The sequence below is a fragment of the Apostichopus japonicus genome, chromosome 20 (genome assembly GCF_037975245.1).
Source record: "Apostichopus japonicus isolate 1M-3 chromosome 20, ASM3797524v1, whole genome shotgun sequence".
NCBI classification, from domain to species: domain Eukaryota; kingdom Metazoa; phylum Echinodermata; class Holothuroidea; order Aspidochirotida; family Stichopodidae; genus Apostichopus; species Apostichopus japonicus.
The window spans coordinates 20978851-21005878 of NC_092580.1; the positions used below are offsets into that span (position 1 = coordinate 20978851).

At 36.7% G+C, this 27028-nt stretch overlaps 1 protein-coding gene across 2 annotated transcripts in view; it reads right to left on the bottom strand.

Annotated features, from left to right (window-relative positions):
• The window catches only part of LOC139960969 (uncharacterized), a 47316-nt gene that overhangs the window by 3379 nt on the left and 16909 nt on the right, over nucleotides 1–27028 (bottom strand). Inside the window, exons 2-15 of one of the 2 annotated variants that reach the window (XM_071959707.1) lie at nucleotides 15339–16773; nucleotides 14098–14326; nucleotides 13028–13180; nucleotides 10372–10528; nucleotides 6996–9901; nucleotides 5410–6411; nucleotides 4543–5041; nucleotides 4119–4249; nucleotides 3053–3254; nucleotides 2840–2960; nucleotides 2519–2607; nucleotides 1893–2020; nucleotides 1117–1247; nucleotides 396–561 (exon numbers count right to left, since the gene is read on the bottom strand). In XM_071959707.1, the coding sequence (XP_071815808.1) occupies nucleotides 396–561; nucleotides 1117–1247; nucleotides 1893–2020; nucleotides 2519–2607; nucleotides 2840–2960; nucleotides 3053–3254; nucleotides 4119–4249; nucleotides 4543–5041; nucleotides 5410–6411; nucleotides 6996–9901; nucleotides 10372–10528; nucleotides 13028–13180; nucleotides 14098–14326; nucleotides 15339–16741 (7317 nt within the window). In that variant the 5' untranslated portion in view covers nucleotides 16742–16773. The remainder of the gene's footprint in view (nucleotides 1–395; nucleotides 562–1116; nucleotides 1248–1892; nucleotides 2021–2518; nucleotides 2608–2839; nucleotides 2961–3052; nucleotides 3255–4118; nucleotides 4250–4542; nucleotides 5042–5409; nucleotides 6412–6995; nucleotides 9902–10371; nucleotides 10529–13027; nucleotides 13181–14097; nucleotides 14327–15338; nucleotides 16774–27028) is intronic. The other variant, XM_071959708.1, reaches the window with a different exon arrangement.

Sequence of the window (27028 nt, forward strand, 5' to 3'; positions counted from 1 at the left end):
TCAATAGCGTTGCGAGATTCATAGCAGCAATGGTGATTAGAAAGAAACATCGTCTTTAGTTGGATGTTGTTTTCCTTACTTAATTCAAACCAAGATATATTGTTATTATGACATGAATACAACATGGACAAAGATTTAGAATTTGAGTTGAATAGTTGCCACGCAATGACGTCATCAAAACTAAAATCTTTAAGCAATAAATGGCACCTTCAAGCCAACTTTCTTCAACGCATAACATGTTGAGTTTGATTATTTTAGATGAGTTCTAACTTCTATGTTGTACAAGTATTTGTTTCAGATATATTTTTTTTAATGCTTTAATTTGAGAAGGCTTTTTATCAGACATTTTGTAATGAATCTATTACTGTATTATAAGGTATAAAATTTAAGACTACCTTTCCCATAAAATTCTCCGAGTTCCGAGAAGAGCTCCATATCGTTAATTCAAGGCTGTGATTGGTCAAAAGTTCGCTAGCTCGAAGGTCACGGAATAGCAACGTTTGATTCCACTCTGGAGTAAGAGTCCTTGGAACGCAGGCAGTTCGTTTCTCGTCACTAGAACTGCACAAGAAATCATTGAAATCTGTTCTGTTAGCTTATGTTTGGGATCGATTTTGTTTTTCTTTCAGAGCAACGATAGGTTATTAATATTCTGCAATAAGTGATCGATCTATGGAGTTAAAGATGGTAGGGCGGAAAAGGTCCCGAAAAGGATTGACACATAGCTGGTTACTGATTAAGAGAACCGTAAAATTGATTAGAACACTGTGTATCATAACACTGTCAGTGTTATGATAACAGTAAGGTAGAAAAACCCTAAATCTATGCTGGTCATATCTGAAAGAATGTCGCCATGGTAATATGATATTAGCCACATATGTGATAATAACAATGATTGTAATGAAACGTTAACTTACGAGGACGATATGTTACAGGCTTGTTAACAAATGAGCTATAGAACAGACTCGGACTTTAAAGCTGGTGTGACCTATCATAAAATTAGCATAAGGTCACATATATATATATATATATATATATATATATATATATATATATAGCCTATATATATATACTTTTGTAGAATAAAACGGTGGCAGCGGAAGAAGAAGAACATACCTTTTCATTGGAAGCAGTCTGACCACTACGAATGGATCAGCTAATCCATCATTTGTCTTACCCACCAGGCCACGCCCCCGAAGAACATCTACCCTAAGCTCACCTCTGCCGGCGTCATAAGCTAAACGAACCTATCAGAGGCAAAAGAAAGAGTCATTGACCTCCTTGAAAGGATAGAATGCAGCAGCGAAATGTTACGAACTATTTAAGGTGAATGTCTCCCTTTTGTGAGATGAGTAGCCCGTCGAGAAGCTAAACATTTGTCAAAAGCTATTATCTATGCAACAAATTACGGTACTTATATATTAGATTATGGGATTATATCGATGAAGAAGGAGGGTGAGAATGGAGCCGAAGGATTAGGCACGCAAGTTCTCTTACGATGTAGCAACTGGGCAGTACATATATGTTATAATAAACGCGAGTGGCATTGTTCTGACGTAATAGAGGAACAAGATGCCCCTGTTATTCATGCGTCAGGTGATTGGAGTTTCAGTTTGATAGTCCAATAACCGCTTCTCTATCTATTACATTGAATATGTCAGTCTGAAAGTTCAATACAAGAGCTTTAAACTATTCAGTATACTATACGATAGGTATCATACTTATCACGTGCAAACATGAAAGTATGCCAAATGGTTTCTTAACCGACAACTACAGCACTAGAGCCTAGGCATCACGTGATCGGACGATACATCAACATTAACGTGAAAGTTTATATCGCGTGCATGCGAACGAACTTATATAGCTACACATCTGTATGAAATCCCAATTACCTGAAGTTCTCCTGTGATTCTTGATACTTTGGCGTCTGATGTTGGTCTCGCTACCTGCCTAGGAGGATGTTCGCCTCTATGACCAGAGCTCGGAGGTTCACGCCTGTGACTGGAAGAACTTCTCGGTGCTATGGAAGGAAATTTAATTTAGAGTACAAAAGAGGATATGAGACGAGGAATGTCCTTAAGAATGGTTCAGAAAATTTATTAAGAGTACAACATGGTTGGAATTTGGTCTGTTTATGTTTCCGTTGAGAATTCCTTCTCCGTGCGTTTATTTATTATGATAATCCGACAAACGTTACATAAACCGTTTCCTCTAACTATAACACACACACACACTTATAATATCATTGCAATTCAATGTTGCCCTATGTTTATCCTCACTTCAACCTGTCCCGTTTACAATGTAGATAGAAAGGTGATAATAGAGCGTTATTGAATTTTGCCGTTCCCCCTGTTCCTCCCTCGACCCTTCCTTTCCCTCCCAGCCCCCTCCCGATCATGGAAGTACCCTTTCTGGTCTCCCTTTCTGTTTTGCCGTACTTGAAACCGCACCCACCGAGCCACTGGTTGGATGATAATTACAAACTTTGTATGCGCACCACCTTTCTAATTGTACTCACGATTACTACTATGGTGATGACTCCGCTGTACCTCTCTCCCTGGAGGACGTTGAACTCTGTACCTCGGTGAGTCTAAAAGGTTTGGTCCACTAGACGGAAAGAACATAAACACTTTTATTCTTAAATTACTTTCCACGGGTAAGGAGAAAGCTACGCGGAGAAGGAAAAATGAAGGAAACTCATGTAGGAAACTGTCAGAAAAGTTGAGTCGTTTCAAAGGTTATAAAGTTCTGGAGAGAGCCAATTTTATTTGATTGTAACTATTCAAATTTTTAGATTAGGAAGTTGATATCCTATATTCATAAGTTAGATGAAACTAACCACTTCACTGTGACGTCGGCCATCTTCCTTGCTGTTCTCATGATGAGTTGAACTTCTTCGAAAGTTTTTCCCGTCAGGGGTGTACCGCACCATTCCAACACCTGATCACCCTCTCGTAAACCTGAAGTGAAAATAGTTACACCAACATCAATTATTGTTACCCAATTCCTTTGGTAATAGTAATCCGCCGATTTAATGAATTTGTAGATTTACCTGCTTTCTGAGCCGCTCCTCCTTCCACGACGTCAGTGATGTAAGCCACCAGTTGGTTGGATCCCGGCATTCTCTTCCCACCAACGACCCGTAATCCCAAATCACCTCCACTGCCTGAACCAGAGGAAGGCCCGTTACTATTACGTTTTAAGTGAAAGATGTTTGATGTGCGTTCTCCTCTACTCCGACGAGGCACTGGGGGCTGTTTACAAATGTAGAAATAGAGATATAGAATTACTAACATGTGATTTATTAACTTTATCAATTTGGTTAAATAAAGGCAAATATACATACCTTGGAGGACAAGAAGAGGATGGTATCCAACGTGACAGTGAAACTGGGCGTACGTTATAGGAAAACCACATCCAACCATCATCTGAACATGATTAGTTTTTGTGAGAGAGATGCTTGTGATGACCAACTCCTCCAAACATCTGAGATATATCTTAGTCCATCACAATAGAGACTAACGACTTTAGCAAGTCTACATATGGCATCATCGAGCCACACATGCTTGAAAGTTTCTAATGACTACTTTTATTGATTAAAATTGAGTTAGCGAATGCTGATTCTGAAATGTTGAAATACTTAGCATGACAAAATAAAGCTCTTGGTTTCAAGGGCAACACTCACATTGACATTGTTGAAAAGTTGAAAACTGAAGGGAAAGTAAAATGGTTTATCTCTTGATAGCTCTATGAAACCACAGACAGTGCAAACGGTGAGTCACCCGACAAAGCGTTAAAATCCGATATATCCCAATCTTAGACAAACTTAGAGAAATTATTCATAAGAAAGATATCATTCATTCAAATTAAAGAAAAATGGTTACTTTTGATTCTCTTTTAATAAACGTGATAATTCCACATACCGTATGTTATGAAGTTTAGCTCAATGTGATAGAAAACAGTTAACAAATAGAAGATCGATATTTAACACTTATTTAGTCAAAACCGTCGTAATGAAAACTGTATTGATCATGCTTTCGATCGAACAGAACGATGACGACATCTAGGTTTTTGTTATGATGCTGGAAATTTCCACAATTGAGAAATTGTCAGCATACCTGTTGCGCACTGCTTGGGTGCGCTCTGTGGCCCTCGCTTCTCGACATGTGTTGTGAATCCATCTTGGGTATTGGCAGTTGACGTGCCTGTTTTTGCCTCGTTTCACTATGAACGGTAACAGCTGGGAGATCTAATGCAAAGATACATATTCAAGCTCAATAAAGTCGTAGGAAATTAAATGATAAAGTTACATATACACACTCATCCCCATAATACTAGAATATTTTTAGGACATAAATGGCAAACAAAATGTTTTCTTGTAGACTTGCTTCTTTATGCAAAAGACCCCCACCCCTCCCCCCAAAAAAAAACTACATTTAATTTCCTCACGTAGCTATGGATGGGACAGAAAGGGGACAATTTTTGGGAAATCAACCCCGATAGTTTTACTGACTTGTTAAACATGAAGTTGCAGACGCTCACCTCTCTTTGGCAACGATGGTAAGCCTGACGCAACTTCACGAGGTACATCTCTTTTCTGAGAGGCAGGAGAACCAGAGGAGAGGTCTCCATCAAAATCTGAACTCTCTTCCAGTGGGAGTATTAATCCAGCACCTTCCATCTCTCTGTCATCGGGTCCATCCCCTAAGGGCCGAGCTGGCAAGACACGCGATTCTGACAAACTGCTTGCCAACTTACCACCGGAACCCGATAAACTTTCATCGCTGTTTGACCAGTGAGCTGTAGTATAGTCGTATTGCCCGTCGGTGGTCTTTTCAAATCGTAAAGCGGGTTCGTGTGAATTTAAGATGTAATCGGCTAGTGTCTCAGGGTGGACATTGTTACCTCTCGGTTGATGGTCGGTGACAACTCTCGTTCTGTACTGTTGATAATCTGTCTCTAGCTTCTCTTCTAGTGCAGTTAGTTCCTTGATACGTCGTTCAATCTCTTCTCCCTCCCTACTGAGACGGTCAACTTCATTCTGATAAGATGTGTTACGAAATATTAGGAGATATCATATATAACAATACAAGAAGTGGAAATTAGCCTTGGTTGTATTTCCCATCGTGTTGAGTAAAACGTTTTTAAGAATTTTCCTTTAGACTTTTTAGTCAGTTTTTATAGTTAAGAAACTTCACCTTTGTATGCAAAAAGGAAGTGAAAGAATAACATTAAAGATATCTATCAGTTATATGAATAAATGAGGTGTAACTAACGTGAAATCTAATCTAAATATTGTTAATGAAAGAAACTTTAAAGAAAATGCCGTTACCGAATTCACTTTGGATATACACCGAATACAGCCTTAAAAGAACATAACGAAACATTTAAAAAATCCTCTAAAATTACCTGGTTGTCTTTAATCAACTGTGGGATATTCCGCCTAGTTTCCTTCCTGATCCATTCAGATCCCTCTGCTTCTCTTCGTGATCCCTCATGACCCGACGACCCGCTCATTCGAGGGGATTCTCCTGGATATACTTCACTCCTCGACTTAAGAAATGGATCTCTCTCTGGAAATTTTAACTCTTCCGTTGTGTGAACTGGTGATGTATCTATATCCCAGTATTTTTGCGACTCCAGCTCAGTCTCATATTGATCACGAGAACCGCTGACGGGATTTTTCGATTCACTAGACATCTTATCGTTGACTTTGTAATCATATGGATAATGACTTGTCTTTCTCTCATACCCGTGGTCACTATGTGATGTGTAGACTCGTTTTGGTTTTTCAGCCACCGGAGTGTCTCCTTGATCAAAAGCATCGTATGACTTGCCTGTTGCTTGGGTTACTTGCCTTTCAATTTCTCGGATAATGTCCTCCTCTGATTTTGAAAACTGTACATACTTTTCTTTATCTAGACCCATCGCCACCATATTACCTCCCTCTTTCCTACCTCTTTCCACACTGTCTGGAGGTTTCACCTGATATGCCTTCTCATCTTTTCTATCTTGTTGCGGTCTTTCTTGGCTTGCAGTTTTACGATTGATCACGACGTCAGAATCGGATAGGCTACCATCGGAACGATACTTCTGTTGGATGAAAGAACGATGTTTTTGATGCTCTTGAGACACACCTGCTGGAAGATTCTGACTACAGATCTTTGATGTCATTTCGTCTAATTCGTGTTTACGTCTTTCCATTTCTAATTGAATTGCTTTACGACTCAATAAACCTTTAACTTTATCTAATTCAATTTCTGACTGTAGATCGCCAGTGTCTTCTGTTGTAGTTCGCCCTAATACGGGCGAAGCCGATGGGCTTGAACCAGCGGGTACGTGAGGGAGACGTCTCCGTATCCTAGGCGTTCCGAGGTCACTGTCAATACTCTCTGTATCACTTTGGGAGATCTGCAACGGAGAGGCGAAAACGTAATTAAATTTTGGGTGTCATTAAATGAATTACACGCGATAAAGTTACTTAGGGATATTAAGTTTGGAATCCATTAACATGAGAGGCTTGATAATAGGGGCTCCTAGGTTGACACATTGTATCGTGGGTTACTTATTTCTTTATGGTCTTTAGCTTCGTGAAATATTGGTTTATCTTGCACCGCGATTGAGAGTGACATGCGTTCGAAGCAATAAGGGAACAAATTATATTAATGACGGGAAGTAATTGGAAGAGTTGGGCAAGTTAATTCTAATATAGCTAATATACTAGATCCAGTGTTAGCTGCACTGAACCGTGTTGTGTTCTGACAAAAGGAGTAAGGAATCTGTAGCTATCATTGGTATACATAAAAATCTGTATATTATGGCATTTTACTAAATTTCTGTATTGTTTTATAACAATAAGTTATGTGAGAACTTTTATCAGATTTATGCTGCTCATTTGTTATACGTATGACGATTTTGATATAAAAGATCCAAGAAAATCCACCGTATCATGAGTACTAACATTGTTTTAAGTTTGTTATGTAAAAAAAACTCACTCTAGTATCCAAATGGTCTGGAATGACACTAGCAGTGTGATTTGTCGTTTCACGATGCAAATGACCATCTGCATTTCTCATTGGAACATAATCGGTACTCGAAGAGACGGATGTTGGTCTTGAGAGACCAATGGAATGAGTTGGAGACATCCCAGAAGAAACAAGGGAGGGAACTTGTTGTTTCAAAGGAGACGTTTGCATGCCATATGACCTAGATCCTTCTGGTGTTGTGTGTCGTTCCATCTGATTAATCCCGTTACCCCTGTACGGAGAACTGGATGTTTCGTCTAGTTTGGCACTTGCTCCAGCAGATGCCTGCATTCCGTAGGATCGGGACATCGGAGGTGGGTAATCTCCCAGAACTGCCCGAAGAGCTTGGGCAACTTTGGGGTCTTGAGTAGCTTGATAAGACAATGAAGGTGACGTGTGTGTAGATCGATCCATACCATAGTAGGGAGGACCACCAAAATCGGATTTGTCATAGCTCATTGGATCCGTCTGAGCAAAGCTCTCACTTAAAGTTTGTACAGCAGTTTCCGTGTAGAATCGATCATTCCCAACGTCCGAAACAGGACTAGACATCCCACTGCTGAAATTTGGATCTCTAGAATCAGTTTCAATTCCAACAGATCGAGAAGACGCAAAACTAACAGGAGAAGATGTGGAGGACACATCAGATTCGGTTTCTACACCTACATCTACCAGAAGCTTCCTAGGTAAAAACATTTCTAAATCGTCACCGGCTTGCACTCCTAACGACTTTGTGGCTTTCTCTCCTAGTGAATAGCGTTTCACCTCAGCTTCGCTTTTTGTCTGGGTGGATATTTCCCTGTGAGATTTTCTTTTCTCTGTTTGTGTGCTGACTGCGTGTCTTTTTCTTGAATGTTTTGTTTTCTCGGTGACTACCACGGGACTTTGGTGCCCACTTGAGACAAATCCCACTATTTCGTTAGTTGGTGTGGTTTCCTGTCTATCAACTATCTCATTACGGTTTTCGTCCACGAATTCATGATGTGCTGTTTCGTCGGTGGGAGTAAGGTCTTTCGGAAATGTTGCCTCGGGAAACGTTTTACCTGTTGAGCACAACTTAGGTGTAATCGGTGGTGAGAATCTAAACCTTGTAGATACTACTGGACTCGAAATTGGTGACGTTGACGACTCAACGACTCTACTCAATGGCGGACGGTCTTTCGCAAGGGGATCTTTCCGATCATCTTGTCTCAATTCCGGTGATCGTCTGGAATGAACTTTCTCCATACGGCGTTCAGGTGGTACGTTATCGGGATAATCCCGTCTGTGGATTTTTCGTTCCTCATCATTTTCTGTTTTTGTAGATTCCGACTCTTCTTGGCTTGATCGGCGTTTTCCTGGAGGCGCCTCTTGAAGGCGAAGTACTTGCTTACTTTCTTCTGGCGAACTATCTTCGATTTCTTCCCCAAACATACTTGTACCAACGGTCACAATTCTTTTTCTTTGGCTTTTACCGTAGGCGTAATTACGTTTGCTAGTCCAAGCATCGTCGCCAAATTGTTCTTCTTGTTCCTCCATCACAGTCTCAAGTCCTCCTGGACTTGTTAAATAAGATGATCCTGCATCATCCTCGTCTACCAGGTAATCTTCATCTTCATCTTCATCTTCTCTATCCATCTCCCTCTCCATATTTTCGTCCTCCTCCTCATCATATTCGACATATTCTCCTATATTGTCTTCGTCCCTCAGATAATCGCTATCAGGAGGATACAAAAACTTTTCTTCATCAGCTTTTTCAGATTTCTGTACTTTTTCATCTTGAGCCGTAGTTGCAGTAGTCTTTGTTTCAACTTCGTCATCACGTATTGGCGACAGAGGTGACTCCAAATATTTCTTACCTTTCTTCCTTCGGTTGGAGCCCGAACCTCTCCCAGCAGCGGGTGGTCTGTTACCTTTTGACTCAAAAGTTGAAGTTGTGTCATTTTTGCTGTGGTTTGGAACCATTAGAAAATCTCTAGCACTACTTTGTTCCATGTCGTCGACACCGACATCACGTAAATCTTCCACCGAAAGGAATTTATCCGTTCCTACAGTAGCATCTTCCGAATCACTTCCTCCCCTACCCCCATCTGTCCCCTTCTTGCGCCTCCTTTTGGAACTTCCTTCCCTTCTTTGTTCTATTTCACTATCACTATGACTAGATACATCAATGAAATGTTTCAAATTTGATATTTCTTTTTGTAGCATGTCCGATTCTTGTTCAATTGAGCTACTATGAATGATTGAATCTGATTGGTATCGGTCAACACCGTGAGCCGGTGAAGATTCCAAACTGCTTGATAACCTTTCACTGGTTAATGATTTCTGATTCTTTAAGACCTGTATTGTCTCTTCTAACGCTTGAACTGCTGGAGTATCTCTCCTAACATTCCTGCCACCCATCTCATTCGATACTTTATTGGCAGTATCATCAACAGCTGGCTTGGGAACATCTTCTTCTCGATTGGCTGCCTCATGTAGGTCATAATCAGACAAATTTCGTGATTCCGTGAACTTTGCTATCTGCTGAGTTGTTTCAAGGATTTCTTGATGTTCACCATACTTAACATCATTCTCTCCAAGAAAATAATGTGATTGAATTCCAGAGGAGGAGCTGTGGTCAGAAAGTGATCCGAAATCGTCATCAACTCCATCTGCCATCTCCATTAGTTGTCGCATCATTTCCTCCTCATCTGGACCTTCACTGAGATCTTCGACGTGGTCAGCATCAATGGGATCCATCTCTATGGTATTATCGGAGATCAGAAATCCTCTTTCCTCGCGTCTTAGGTCTCTGAGTACTTCCTCCTGACCGGCTGATGTACGTCTTTCGTATTCAGGGCTACGGTCACGTGATCGTCGCGAGAGCAGTAGTAATTCTTCTTCTCGTAATTCATCTATTGATTATAAGCATAAATGTAATGTTGGATAAGATTGAAATACAGCCCGTTTTGACTCATTATAAAATATTTTCCCACCAAGAAGGGATGAGTATTTCTGACGAACGATAAGTTTGTATGTTCATTACTACAATATTTGCAATACAATCTCTTGCACAATTTGTAAGCAAAAGAAGTGCAAAGCACATGTTTGCCTGGATTTAAGATTGTGATAAACACAGTTTCTACAAATAAAACATATTTAGATAAAACTGTGACACTGACTGATGTCAAAATTCAAACAAAAGACCATCGTCCGAGAAGAGGCTGACACCATTCAACCAAACAATTCATATCAAATAAATTATGGTCATTATGGTCATATCTTTAAACTAATGAAGTTACCATACTTTCAACTTTCAACTCATTAACATACAATTGCTCGTCGTGTGTAAGTGTAAGGATCAGGTAAGATATTAATGTCCTACCAGAGTGCAGAGAAACATTCGTGTCTTGACTGAATTCCTTTGATTCATCGCTTACTCTGTCGTCATCAGTCGGTGCTTTCGCATCATCTAAGTTCTTCCTCATATCGTCAACCATAGAATACGATGCTGTTCTGACCAGTCGATGTCTGGATTTGGTCTGAGCATGGTAAGAAATGTGTGAAAATATTCTATAATTGTTATAAACAAGTTGGTGTTGTTGCTGCAACTTTCCAGTTGTAGCGTAATTATAACTATTTCTACCAGTACACCCAAGGACACATAGGTGCAGCACTCTCAACAATATCGTTTTCTACTCTTTCCTACTAAAATTCTCAAAAAACGTCACCTTTGCTACACTTTTGCTAACCTCTGCTATCTTTTATCATTAAACAGTACTTGCATGTGACTAAGTGTCAAGGTCCTTGAGATAGCTGAGATGGTGCATAGACATATATTTTTACACGTTAGTCGATATTTCCTGGGATTGTCATCGTTTTTACCTACAATAACAACTTTTTCGTTAAGAGAGCTGACTGCCATTTTCAGAGATGAAAACTCATTTGACTACTTTAGAGTTAGTACTGAAATTGAAAAGAAGCAACCAGATAGTCAAAGACTAGCATTTACTCAAGAAGTTTTGGTCAGACTGAGTTTACAAATAGTTGTTTTTTAAAAGAAATTATGATGCCAAAAGCTTGTTTACAATCGATTCTGTAGTCTTCTCATATATATATATATATATATATATATATATATATATATATATATATATATATATATATATATATATATATATATATATACATAAGGTAGTTGGAGTTACTTAAAAGACAGAGTACGCAGTAGTATCGAATTGGTCCGAAACATCTTTAATCAAATACTGTTTTATGACGTTCATGCTTACCCTAAAAAGGATGATAAACATTAGTAACTCGAACTAAGCTTGTCGTCAACATTTTTGTCTTTCAGTTACTATGGCAATGAACAATTAGTTTCGATCAGTACACTAAAACTTTGATTAGACAGAACTTGATCATTTAATGGGAAGTCGTTCTGGAACAACGAGAAAAGGTGCCCAGCATTATATTTTTTCATATGGCAGTTTAATAAAAGTTGTAGGAAATAAGAATTGCTTCATTAGGAATACCAATATCACATATTGTACAAAAGCAAAGTTAGTTATTGTTCAGAAATGCAGCAATGTCTTGAAGGCTTAATAGTCTAGACATGGACATTTCAAGCAGATGTTGTAATGCATGTTAGCAGGTTAGTAAACAATCACGTAAAGCATCATGCAAAGTTAGGTTATGCGTATTTGATTAGTTAATAAATAATTAACAAAGCATCATCGATCGTCAACAAACTAATATAGCAATATGCATGCACGTATTGAAGACATTTGGTGTAATTTCATAAGTCTGTAACTAAAAAACATTGCTTGCCAAATTGTTTATAACCTTAAAAATATCAACTTAATTATCTTTATATGTATTAGTAACATGTTGCTTTCAACTACATGTATCCTTATTGATAAACTTGACAAAATTTGTGTTACAGGGGTATGAAATTCCGTTTACTGTAATGCTACACAAATGCCAATTTGTGTGATGAAATGCAGTGCAATGTTGTAAAATGCAATGCAGCTCAATTAAGTGAATTGCTGTTGTAACATGAAAGAGCAAAAGACACACAAGCTATACTATATTAGTAAACTGTCGGTAAGTTAACAGGCGAAACAATAGTCGTTGCTACAATGATGATATTTCTTATGTCAAAACATTGTCGTTTGGCTGATATGCCAGATGAGCCAATATTTCACCGAGCAAGCTGATTTGCATGGCACGGGGAAAACCTGCTTCCTTCTGTATTCGCACGACAAGTAGCTTACATAATTAAAACGGAAAATGTCGAATTTAGTTGTACTAACCAGTCTGAGTGTCTCATTATGTTTATCAGCTTGTTATGTTCTTTAATAAAAGACGTCAGACTTACCTTTCTCCCTGTAGGAACATGAAGATGTCAACTAGGATATCATTTCAAATAATCCATAATAGCAAAGGAAGTAACAGCAAATATGACCATGTTCATTACATCATAAAAAAATAAAGTACAAATCGTCAGAAAATTCGACAATGAGCTTATACTTTGCACTTCTGTTCTCATGAAAGACTTAGTCTTCGCTAATAACGTCAGCATTGAAAATTGAAATGCTAGGAACGGTGGTTCTTTGAAATAAAGTTTGAACAGTACCAAACATGTCCTATTTGGAATGCACAGTTGTTCTTTGCCCCACAAAAAGGCTATTTTTGTTTTATTTTGTCTTCACAGAGTTTCGTTTGTGTATTAACCCATATTGAAATGTAAAGTGTGTCTGCCTAACTTCACGATCGTTTGTCGAGACTACTTTTATAGAAACTTTGTCACATAATTGCGTCATATCCTTGACTTAATTACCGAAATTATATGGTTAACTTGAAAAACAAAATGTTCATAAATCTCTGAAACAGAACATAGATTGCCGGACAATTAAAGCAAAGAAGCGCAACACAAAGTTTGGCGAGTGCAAGCCTGGTTCGTGCATCGGAGTGAAACGTTTGGTGCTGTGCAAGGCTGCGTACAAACGTGCGGATATATACGTTCAAAGCACTCGACTTACTGGAGGACGTATGGCTAAGAACGCCTCATCCAGGCTACTTCGTCTACTCTTCCTAGTTTTTGGTTGAATTTGAGAGTAATATTTGTGCCAAAGGCCAGAAGTGACCAAAAAACGTCGTCTTCGGTGACAAAGATCACACAGCCATCCTTCCTTCTGAAGATTAAAAATACACAGATGAACCTATAGCACACTAAGTTAACGTTAATAGTTTTCACGTTACCGTCATTTGTTTATTTCATTGACCTAATTTGTTCATCCGTTTTAGTTCGGTTGTTGTCTTTTTTAATCTTTTAAGGAGATGAGCTTGGTCTTATTACTTTTTCAATATCGAAGAGCTTTACAGTGTTCAAGTCAAAGCAAGAAGCTATGCTTATCGATTGGTATTTGGTGCTTGTAATCTTTGTAGGAAGTGACCGTACAAAGAGTGTTGAATAAAATCCATGCTGTTCATCGAAAGCCAACTTGTCATATGAAAAAGAGCTTATTCCCATGCTTTGCAATTTACTCTTTTCGTCATATAAACGGTACGAAGTGGCTAATTGGCATAGCAAGAAGCAGGAATTACTCAGAAGGTGGACTGACAGATGAAAATATTATTTGGAGACATATTGAGTATGTTAAATGGGTTTACAAATGAAAAACAGACGAAAGTGTGTGGCAAAGAGCGGAAAGATTTGACAAAGCGGAAGCAAATAGTATGTTTGCTTTCACTTGACTGAACAAAACAACACTATATTTAACGAAAACATAACTGATATAGTAGGTCCAATTTCTTGAAGTTCCTGCCGAACAATCCTCTACTCAGTTGTAAATTTACAAATGTAACACTTCAATTTAGTATAACACCTTAGCGTTGTGTGAAAATTCTACGATTGTCATGTGTTTTTTATTATAGATAGCTTAAACCGTCGTCCGTCAACCTTAAAATCATATTATTACCAACCCTGAAGCTTACTTTTACCTCTTGTTCAATCCATTTGCCTTCGTACTGTTTAGGAATTACGCAGTAAACATTCATCAATATATTTGTATACTTTTGTTAAAGAAAAGAACAGAAGTCTGCGCTTTACCTCGTCATCTGAGAGCCTTACACTTGATCCACATTCTGCGCACACCGTTTGGCCGCATTCATCGCAATCTTTATTTTCATGTTCGTTCTTGATACAATCTGCCTCAATTATCCGTCGGAAACTTTTGTTACAAATATGACAACTTCCATTTTCTTTGATCTGTGAGTCACTCTGATATCCTCTGTCAGAAATTTCTCTTTCGATTTTGTCCATGTGGTACTCCATTTCTCTGTGAAAGAAAGCAATTCTTTTAATGTTGAAAAGCTGTCCACAGTATTTTTACCTCGTCATGATTTATATTATACTATCTATGTTTTAAATATTTATGCACTATACTCTCCCTCTTATTGAAAATGTCTTTCCCGTTGATCATTGTTCGGCCGTTACGTAAAAGCTTACATTGACATAAAAGAACTAGTGGTCGAAGAACCAACTCTCATGTAATCTCTAAATAGATGTGAAGGAGAATTTACACTGTAAAATGATTAACTCTTTGTACTCCACTCCCGAGATTAGTGCCAACACCTGCTAGTATATTTTCAATCAAATGTACCCCTAAATGACCACATCGCCATAGAAACCTACGTTGATTCAATGGCTCTATACGACAAACATGGCTGAAGTTAGGTATCGATTACAATATTCCATTAGAGGGAAAGAATCCCGCATCGGATGGTTGCATCCACAAATTATGTTTCTACCATAATTGTCATAGTAACAGGATGTCAGCATTCGATCAAAGAGGCTGATGACATTAGCGAGAGAACTGCAACAGGTTAAAATGGTTGCTCATGTCTGTATGTATGAAAGTGTTCTTTCCATGCACCAAAATGTCCAACTGGAGCATTATCGTGCAGTTTACACCTTTGTTATATATTGTTTTTTACTTCAGAATAATGTAAAATTATTAGCTATCTGAATTGATTTGTAATTTTCAAAGATACATTTTCCGATACTAATTTATAGGGGAAGTTACCTATTTATGCCGTAACGCGTCCAAAGTCATTTTGCGTCGATGAAATCCACGTGCTCACAAACATTACTCATGTTTCGTTTACGGTATATGGAAGAACTAAGAGATGATATCCACACCGCTTACATTCAATTCTTATTCTAATTCTTCAGCCAACATAAACAGTGTGTCAGTTACAGGCAACTATTTGGTACGTTTTATTTGTTACAGATAATCTGAAGTAGTAGATATCAGCTTAACGTATAATTATAATGTAGCGGTTATTTACCTAACTCGGTTTTCATCTTTCTCTTGTAACTGCCTGGCCCTGTCCAATACGGCAAGAATATGGGCTCTCTCCTCTTCTGTAAGTTGACTGAGGTCAGCTTCCAGTCCCGCAGCTGGATCTTCAAATGGTTCTCCTGCCGAGGGCATCATTGGTGACCTCATTGGAGACTTCATTGGCGATCTCATAGGTGAATGACTCACATTTGAAGGAGAGGTAATAGACATATCAGATTTTGGTGACCCAGTCTGCTGAATGGGAAGCTGCTGCGGATGTTGACGGCTAGGAGATGGAGTGCGCGCTGTCACTGTCTGGTTAGGTGAACTAGATCCCCCAACAGTAAGACTAGAATGACCCTGGCTCTTCGCTCGATTATCAGCTTCTCCTCTCATTGCCGCTTTAGGCGTTGGAGATTGAAATTTGTTTGTTTGCCAATCTTCCTTTTTAGAACCTTTCTCGCTTAGATTTTCCATCCCGCTTGTCATCAGTTGTTGATCATGAGCTCTGTTTCGTTCTGTGCTGGTATTATTTCTTGTTTGTTTGTTGGTGTCATCTTTTATGATCTTAAATGGAGATCTAGATTTATGTTCCTTACTAGTACTCCTTGAAGATGCAGGAAATTGATCCTGTTGTAGCTTCCCGCTTGTTTCTTCCTTGTTGGTACTACGCAATTGATCATTTACTGCTATTACATCAGAAGGAACTTTACTTTTTTTGTCAGATTGCTGTTTGATGCTTGCATTGGGCTCTTTAACAACATTCACAGGACTTTCGTTTCTCCTTCTCGTATTTTGTGGTTGTTCAGGAGGTGGGTTTGTATTCGTCACTTCTTTTCTTTGTTCTGATTGTCGCTGCTGCAATTGAGACCTATGCAGATGATGTTGGAGTTGCTGTGTGCGATGTGGCTGTTGGGGGTGTTCTTGTCGCCCTGCTTGTGGCTGGTTCTGCGAGAGGGATGACTGTTGCTGAGTTTGTTGCAGTTGACTGTTCTGCTGTGATCGTTGATGATACGGTGGGTGTTGCTCGACCGCTTGTTCTTTCGATTCCCCCTGGGATTCTTTTTGATGGACCCTTTCAGGTTCCTTTGGAGTTCCCTGCTGAGGCGTTGGCTGCTGTCTTTGTTCTACATTTGTTTGATCTCGTTCTTTCTCAAGCTCAATTGAACGTTCATTTTGCTGTGAAGGTTGCACACGATCTTGTAGTATTGCTTGTGATTTGCTTTTATCCGTTGTTTGTTGATGTAATCTCCCTTGCTGTTGCTGTTGTTGCATTCGCTGTTGCAACTGTTGCTGTTCTCTCAAAAGTTGTTGTTGTTGAAGTTTCAACTCATGTTGTTGTTGCAACTGAAGGCGTTGTTCGTGAGTCAAATTTTCTAGATCGAGTTCTTGTCCTTCAACGTTTCCCATGCTCTAGAGTGCTCTCCGAGAACTTGAGTAATCTGTAAAGATAATATTGGCAAACATAATATATGTGAAGAAGTTTGTATCCTAAATTCATACTTTGAGAAAGCCAAACACATATACTATTGAAACGTTTAGGCTTCTATACACTGGTTCGAGCTCAGAGAATCATGAAACTTATATGTAGGGCTTTCAGAAACAATTTCATGTGAGGATGAAATGTGTGATGGAAGTCCGCTAACATTCTAAAGGGTGGAATAAAAGGGGTGCGGCCCTGAGGCCAAAGAGCCCGAATCCTGTGTAAGGGATTTTTAAGCATCTTCCACAGAAAACAAAATTGTACAAACAAATACTCTCGAAAGTTTGTTCGAGGCTGAAAAGTTAGCACTATACAACCTACACCCCTTGGATTCGTACCTGATTCGATAATGCCCATGTTTCTGACAGCATTGGAATCTAGTTGAAGATTGAAAAAGGACGAGAATGAATGTCCGTGGGTAATATGATTAATAAATACCATATATTAAAGTGCTGTTATCATGAAATAAAACATGCTCAAGAGCACTGTACAAAAGAACCAATACCAGGAATATAAAATTACCAAACTTAAGAAAACCTAACCTAAAAGTAATAACGACAGCAATAAAAGTAAAAAATGATGTAAGACATGGTTATAAATCACAATAAAGAACATAAAAATATAAATAAACATAAAAAATTGGCACAGTAATGTGAATAAAACAACGAATAAGATTAATGCCCATACTCAAGCCGAAAAAAATAAGTTTTCAAATGCTTCTTAAAAGTGTCAATAGATGTGACATTTCTAAAGTGATGAGGAAGAGAATTCCAGAGTTTAGGACCTGCTGCACTGGACGAACATGTTGTTTATCAACATGATGTTTATCAACATATAACATTCTTTGCATGACCTGCATTGCCTCCCGCAGGAATAAATATAATTGACAGTAATTATTCATACCCGTGCATATACTGAATAATACAAACGCTGGGTTTGATTGCCGCCTCAGTGCGTTAACCTTACATTCGTCTTCTCATCACCAGGGTCGAATTAGTCATACTAGATTACCTTCAACGTTATTCCTTGTTTCGGCCTAGGTTATGACTCATGCGCCGAATCTTGACGAAGGCTTAACAAGTTATCGATTCATTTTGAAGGACATGGAAATGATTTTTTATACATCATGATAGGACATATTATACTGAATGTTGACATATTGTTTTCACTGGTGTGTATAGTGAAATGTAATCTGTGCAAGGTTACTTGCATGGACGTTACATAATTCAGGTGAAATCTATTAGCATGCTTTAGTATGCGCGAAAAATGTACGTACTAGAATTTCATTACTAGTAGAATGACATCACTAACTAACCTAAATAGCTTACATACAAAACCTGCAAGCAATCGCATATGGATCTTCGTGCTCTGTTTCTGAATTCAATAGAGGGAAGGTGCGGGAGAGATTGCTACTATAGCTCTAAATGTCACACAGTGGCTGAAATTAAATGTGTAGACACAAATGTATACACGGAATGTTTACAGTGTCGTATCGAGTTGCCAGGTACATTTTGTTTATTTGGACAATTACCGGTCTGGAATATACTGCTAAAGATTCAAATAAATTTGAATATCTCACTCTCCAGCGTTAATCGTTAGCTTTTGGTCTTCTTATATTTCATTATACCAAAGACTAATATGAAGTATGCTAATGGTTATGATAAAACAAAGTACGTTATAAAATATTTCTCAGTCATCTATATTTACCCATAAAATAGACCCTGGTAAGAGATTAGTCATTTAAAAGTACATAAGAGTTGGCACCAGAAATATGTTGTTTGCTTTTTATTTCCTGGACTAAAACTTCACTATTTGGATAATCATTTATTGATTTTCTCCTTGTTGAAAGGGAAGAGTTCAACTGACCTTCTGTCATATATAGATGATTTGCAGCTACGACATGTAAGGTTAAAATGAATATTATCCTATCGAGTAATCAATGGGCAACTCTGTATAGAATTTCGAAGAGCTTAAGCATAAAAGGAAAGGTATTGTTCTCTCCTCCAAGATTTGCACAAAAAAACACCTTAATCAATCTAAGATAAATATTTGTATATAATGTAGCTTACATATAAACGTGAGAGTATTGAAAGTATAAGAGAGTGTTGTTGACTGGTTGAGGTTTCTTGTATTTTGTAAGGAAATTATGCATAATTCATATATATATATATATATATATATATATATATATATATATATATATATATATATATATATATATTATATATACATATATGTTTGTAAACTACCAACTCTGATTCATTATGTACAAGACGTAAGTTTGTATACTAGGTAAGCAAATCCCATTCGCTTATCGTTCTTTTCGCTTCAGAGTATACCCAAATGTCGTTGCCATTTGAATGATTGTGTGGCTTGGTCCCACACGACCGTTGTTATTGAAATATTTACTGAAAGGGCGTCAAGACACTTAACTTAATCAACTGCGCAGTTGTTCATGTATTTTAAAAGATTGGCAACGTTATTTAGATCATAAATATTGAATTGTTTTAAACATAATGGACAAGTACTTTTGTGATTGCAGTTGAAATGCATAAAACTGCCAGCAGTGGTGTCTTGCTGGTTGAACCATCTCTGTAAGTAGTCTAACCTGTCTAATATTAAAGATGTTATGTCGTCTCAGCGGAATCCAACAATATAGTATGCCGGATTTTGCGTGACGTCACAACTTCCTCTTTTTGAAGTTCGATTGAGAGCCGATATGTAGTTAAAATATGGATAGTAAGAACCAAAATTCAGCACAGCAACGATGAGAACTAGTTATGGAAACAACGTACGTAGAAAATATGGTGTCTGGCAACATCGTGTTTAGCCATATATAATGCCGATTTAGCAATATAAACTGCCGATTCCTTATCTTTAATCCAAAACTAAGGTACTCAAACTTTCACGGTAGTTGAACGCAGTCATGTTCACAAAGCATCTCCGAAAATGGTCTTTTTCAAACAGATTGTCAGTGTTATGAATTACTAATTCTTTGTTTATGCTAACCTTCTCGCTATTACAATAATCTATGTACATTGGCACAATACAACCATACATTGATCTGTTTCATTTCAAATATTAGTTTTACGTACCACAGTACATGCCATTTGTACCGACATGAATTCTTATCTAAAGTTCCAACAGACACATAAGCAGTCATCATTCCGAAATGCCTAACGTACGTTCACAACACACCAGTTCAAATTCATACATTATCTTTCGTTAATTTTTTTTTTTAAATCCAGTATGAATGATATGCAGATACGTCAGATTTTCAGAGTAGTAAACCAATGATCACAGTTTCTACACATCAGTGATAGGCAAAGGTGTTATAAAATGATGCTTCGCTGTAGCTATCCTTAAGGGATGCTCTTCCGTTGAACTTGTAACAGAGGAAACGTTAATCAGTTATTTATATTAAAAATAATAATAATAATATAAGATATGATAATATTCACAGGACGAAGTGTTGTTGAAAGTGCGAATCTTGAGGGTTTAAATTTACATCTCAGTTGGAGTTTGGTATATAAATATACGGTACACAATAGATAATCATATAACTACAATGATGCAGAAATTATGCAAGATCACTAAAATAACAAGTGAGTGTAATAAAAGTGTAGATTGTATTACAACTGTTAGTCCTCAAATTGTGTATGCCTGCATGAATATGTTTATATGCCTGCGTATGTATGTTTGTGTTTCTATGTAAAATGTATATATAACAGGAAAAGGAATATGTTTCAGCTTTTTACCTGTCATATTCATTTAGAAACGTTTGATTGGCATTTTATTTGTTTTTAAATCGTTTTTTCCTACTACTTTACAACTTGACAAAACGGGAATATTGTAACAGTTTTTGTTTTATAAAAGGCGGGAAAATCCACCTCCACTTGCCACTGTAGAAGAGTATAGTTTTTTTGTTGTTGTATTAACTATACTTTCACCTTCGTACATATATTTATAGTGTCTTTTAATGAACCGATTTATTTATAAATCCAGTATTCAATAATACTAATATTAAACAAGTGTTTTGCTATAAAAGTAAGAAACTGAAATTATTTATTAGCAGTTACGTTTTTATTAGTATACTGTGAGAATGTATCTGTTTGTTCATTGTTATCCGAAAGAACAAGAAATGGACATGGACATATTTGTCGTGAATTAATTCAGTTTAAATATACTCAACTATCCATTACCTTCAATTACCTAACATTAGTCTAATACAGTTATATATAATTACCAAAAAGTTATACGTAAATCGTCATGAATTACATCACGCCAGGTATAAACTAAAACATTTGCCTGCTTTCATTTCTTTCAAGTTCTACTTAAAGTAGGTATACGTATGAAAAAATTAAATGCAGTTTCCTTGTAAAATGCATTTTTTTTCCCTTTTGGTAAAGCAAAACAAACAACATCGTTTTCATTAACATAATGAACACAACTGTCAATTTTCAATCAAACGTCGGGTACAAAAAAATTAGTTACAATTATAGTATTTTCATTCTGTTTTCAAGACAAAACTTATCGCGATATAACATATCCTATCAGACAACTGCGGTTAGGAATTCAGTGTAACTGTCGTCTGCGAACAGTATACATAATACAACAGCTGATAAACTCTGAAGTGATAAGTAGCCAAGCTATGATGAATCCTCTATACATTCATTATGTGAATATGCAGAGATATGCATCAAACGCTTCAAGCTAATTCGCATCGTATACATGTATACAAAGAATGGTGAGGAAGACATGTAGTCTCACATATAGTCATTTGTGTGTCGTAAATAGTCTTACGTGTTGGTATAGAAGTAGAGAGAGACAGAACTGGCGAAGAATCGATAACACTCTATTTCTCGATCAATAGCCCCGGGGTCACTTTTATATTGCTCTCCGACCCGTCCGTTGTATAAGTATTTACTTAGCTTCCAGTCTCAATTGACGACAAGGACTACTGAATAAACACTAAGAGATTCTCATAATATTAATCACTGCTCACTGTATGGTAGAAATAATTATACTTTTACATGTCAATTAAGTTCTCTTTTTTTCATATTCTGACCATAAATTGAAAAACTGAAATTTAGGTTAAAAGTTAGGTTTATGATAGAAGACATGTCTTACTTGCTCGATACTCGATATATACTCGATAATTCGATATATACTCGATATATATTCGATATTCGATATATATATATATATATATATGCATATATATATATAGATAGATATATATATATATATATATATATATATATATATTATATATGTATATATACTATATATATCTATATTATATATGTTAAGAAGTTTGTATTGTATTGCTAAATGTAGTTTAATTATTATATCCAGTGAAGTTTTGGATTGAGTTATTAGAAGAAAAAATGATTGGATCTTCTAAATACCAGTCTGTGTTTGGATGTGGATTAAACAATATTTACAATTACAATTTACAGGTATGAACACTGGAAATTAGTTCAGATAGGAAAATAAGAAGCTTAAGATAAATAATAAATTCCACTAGATTCAATAAATAATTACAATCTATGGTTTCGTGTTCACAGATTTTAAATCCGATTCTGATTACAGAATTACCTACGCCTATATAACACCCATTCTTATACACATGCAGTATTAAGTTATAGTTCTGGTTATATGTGCTGGAAGGAACTTTTACTGTTTGTGCATTAAAATACATTAAGATGATAGTCATGTTTTGAATACTATCTGGTATACACCATATCAACGCCAACAGTTGGTCTTCATCAAGACACGGCTCTTAAATATAAATTGCTTTACATTAGATGTTATTTAATAATTAAATGTTATAAGTGTGGCTGGGGTAAATGTACAAGATAAAGTTCGGTGTTAATATATGAACTATATATTAATCATAGGTTCTTTTCACAAAGATAGTTTTCAAACCGTCCCATTGTTTTAAGTTTTAACAACAGTAATGTAAGTTTCGTGTAATGTTATACCATCAAAAGCGCAGAACTCTGTATTCCTTAATTTTGTATACGGACTTATTCTACGTATAAAATATTACGTATAAACCTTATTCCGTTTCTATGTGTTTGATATAACGTCAAACACTGGACCGTCCGTCTGGACAAAAAGTAACCGTTGATAATTTGCTGAATTAAATTTCTGCCCTCTCTTGGGACTTGAGGCATTCCTTTTACGGGACACTAAGTTCAGAGATGATTAAAACGTGTAGTATTTAAAGGACTTCGTTATGCCTATAGCCTGAAACTCATTAATTTATAGGAAAAGATGTTCATTTTAATCCTCCATTCAATTTCAACGTTCTGACATTTTATTCACCTTGCTCGTGGCAAAGGCTACTACTTGATGAATCCAACTAATAGTATAACACTAATTAATTCCCGACAAGGAAGCCTTGTATTTTTCTTATCAACGACTACTAGGAGGCAAGAAGTCTCTTACATACAGTCAACAACATAATTCATTCGCCGCCAACTGCCGAAATACAGAGCTCTTAAAAGGCGTCAAGATTAGTGAATATGTCAGCTAAAGGGAAGCTCTTGAGTCAGATGTCACACGTCATGGCATGGGTATAGGTGTAACCGGATCTCGACAAGTGTGAAACCTAACTGACATACAGTAACTACCTTATCGGCGAAATCGCACGTAGGCCTACTCTACAAACTGGAGAGCCTGTGTGTAATGACCTCAATGTTATATATGTTAATAGTATTGTTTATAGCTTCCACAATTAAGACTGCAGTTGCCATGGTTTTATAATGTAAATTAATACCAACATATGTATTCAGAGATCACATTTATATGTGTAAAGGGATGACCAAGTTGAAGTTAAACTGTACCTTCATACGTTCATTCAAATGCTTGATGATACAAATATTTAACGACAAAGGTGTTTGGAGATATGTATAACTTTTGACATTTCGAGCCGCCTCGTTCAGTTGGGCACATATACAGCCTTGCGTATACTTCTGCTATAAGAAGTCCCAAAAGGAGTTTCTGAAGATACGATGCTTGCACCCGGCATGATAAACTGCAGGTAACATATATTTGAATGCTTCAAGACGATCGAATTGGATTTCATCCACACAAACACCTCATAGTTAAGCTAAATGCATGGCATTGTTGCCAAAATGTTTAATAAAACAACAGTAATTGTGTACATTGGCAGCCTTAACAAGCACTATGAGACCATCATACCTCGGGTTTATATACATATACATAAATATATATATATGTGTAAATATATATATATATATATATATATATATATATATATATAAATATATATATATATAAATATATATATATATATATACGTATATATATATATATATATATATATATATATATATTTGCATTTGAAAAAGTCTCAAGATATAAATATATAGATATTGAAACTTTTGTCAAATGCAAGATTACTTAACACGAAGAAACGGGAAACCTAGTACCCCTCAAAGGACGTGCATGAGAATATTGATTTTCCATTTAATTCAACACCCAATGCATACTCGGATATCACGTAGACTATACCCATTAAACTAACGCACGTCTGGTGTCGCTGTAATGTACGTTTCAATGATGTTTTTTTTTATTGGGGGGGGGGGGGTTGTCGTTATCGTATATATGTATCGAAAAATGCATATAAAACTATATTTGCTTACATAACAGCTATTGTGGTATCATCCAACCGTGGTTGATTCTTTAAAATTCAAATCCGTTCTATCGGCTAATTAAAGTTCACCTGTCTTAGGAATTTAGCGTAAATCCACCAAGTGTGTCGTGTCTTCTAAATGTTCTCGAAAATTGATTAATGAATTAACGAATGAAATAGGAAATGACAATTAACAATCTATCGTAATTTAATAATAAGAATTTATATGAGACAAAGGAAGAAAATTCACAATATTTCACGTTTGTACATAAAACTTAGTTAGATTATATCACTTGGACTCCGAAACTTTTAAATGCTGCTGTGTATTCATACCCTTCTTGTCACACAAACATTATTTTTAATTGCACAGGTTATATTAAAGCTTTTTGACAACTATTAGATTCTTAGTCCATGAAACCAGGAATCCAACTTAGCTGGTAAACTATTAACTAACTATTAGCTAACTACTGATTAGTATTAAGAAAGTTGAAATTATGCAATGAAAACTAAAAGTATTGTCATCGAGTGCTGCCTTCAATTTATATTACCCTCTTGGGATTGACTCACAATCAATCTGCACATTATTTTCCCTTTTGGCCTCCCAATCGAATAAAAGCGCATACATATATATAGGTTTCCAGATGACATGAGTGTTTCATCTGGCTTAACATGCTCTCGCAGTTGATTCAGTTCCCTACAGCATGTGGTGCTTCCTCGACCGTATACACCGCAAGCCGTACAAAACCACCATCTCAAGGTTGAAATTTATATTTTTTCCCCCCATTCTTTGACAGATTCGCTTGCACATAAGGAAGTCTATAAACACATTTTAGATTATTTCGTAAATCACTAGAAAGATATCTACACGTTGAAGCGCTAGATGTTACACAGTCTCAGCTATACATGAAACAGAAGCAGGCTGCGTCTAACATACTGCGATGAAAGATTCATCACCAGCGATGCAGAAATTTCTGTCTCTGAAATCGCAACCATATATTTGTCTTCATCAAACAGCCAGCTGAGATTTGACAGATCACACTTGTCGCGGAACTGCTACTGTCCCGTACCAGACGTTATTAAAGCAACACCGTAAAAGATGGTCATTTTGGTATTTAACAAACAATATGTTAGACTTAGCGATAAGATTTGGCGACAATACAAACCGACATTATTTAGTATTTGTCATAACGAACAGGACATTACTAACAAGACCAACATCAGAGACATGTTCTCTTTTTCAATTCATCCACTGGGACAAAATGAAGAAGATAAAAATATGAAAAGAAAAACATCATCAAAACCTTGAACTATCCATAGTAACTCGGCAGTAGGTTTATTGTTACTTTATATGCTTGGCTACATTCATGAGAAGTTTGAATCATGCGAGCATGGCTCTAATGAATTTGAAACAGGGACGTTACAAAGGGAAGGAAAAATGTAAAAACAAATGTTTAAGAAAATGTACCGCGATCACTTTTATCATCCATGCATGAAAGTTACAAAACGGTGAGAAGTTTGGAGAGAAAAAATGATTTATTTGATCGATTCATCCAATTTAGATGAAGATTATACCTCAAAGGCTAATTATCCTTCTTCATATTTCACGCATTTATACGACTTCCAAGTAAATTTATATTAAAGTCGTCCCTCATAACGCGGCTTCTATATATACCTTTATTGTCTTGTTCAATAACGTTGTCGAGATCTCATCCACACACACAGTAAAAAAAAATTGTCTATAATAAAAACGTGAAAGAGATGAATTATGAAAGAGAGACTGTACTGCTTGATAAGCCAAGCGCATTGTGAGCCTATTCGGCTGGCCAAATTACAAACGCACACTATTGAGGCGTGCGTGAAGGTAGTTATGAAAATAGCTAGCTTTTATATGTCATGTCGAACTATAGCCTAAGCCAAATATATTGTGTACAATACGAAGATGTATTATCATTATATATATAAGGTAGGGGGGGGGGGGTTCATTCAGAGTTTATCGAACTTTCTGTTGAAAGCTATACACGATTATCAGAATTTTGTTTTGTTCTTAGGAATATAATCATACGTTAATAGTTAACAGTACTGCAGAAAGCACAGTCTGTTTAGGAGATTTTAGCGTAGGCATGTGACGGACACCGTGTACAGTCTGTTGAATTCCAGTTTGGGTGCTAAGATCTAACTACTGCATTCCAGATCATGACATTTTCATTTGCGTATACTTAAAACTGGGCAGTCTTGCATAAAGTATAGCTAATTTAAGCGTACGAATTCAGATACTAAAGAATGAATTAAAACATGTATTGCACGATGGAATAGTTACAATTCAATTGTAAGGATGTATCCGACTCCAAAGAATGAATTGCCATTAACAAATGAAATACATTTCCTTAGCACACATTTTTCACAAAACCTGAAACTAGTGGGGGTGTGGAAAATTGGGTGAGTATTGCCTTAATTATCATCATGAATATTTATACAGTAACTTTGATTGTGCTTGAGTTTTCCAATCAAACGTTCTTTTTCAGGAAAGCCATCACATGTGCTAGGATGA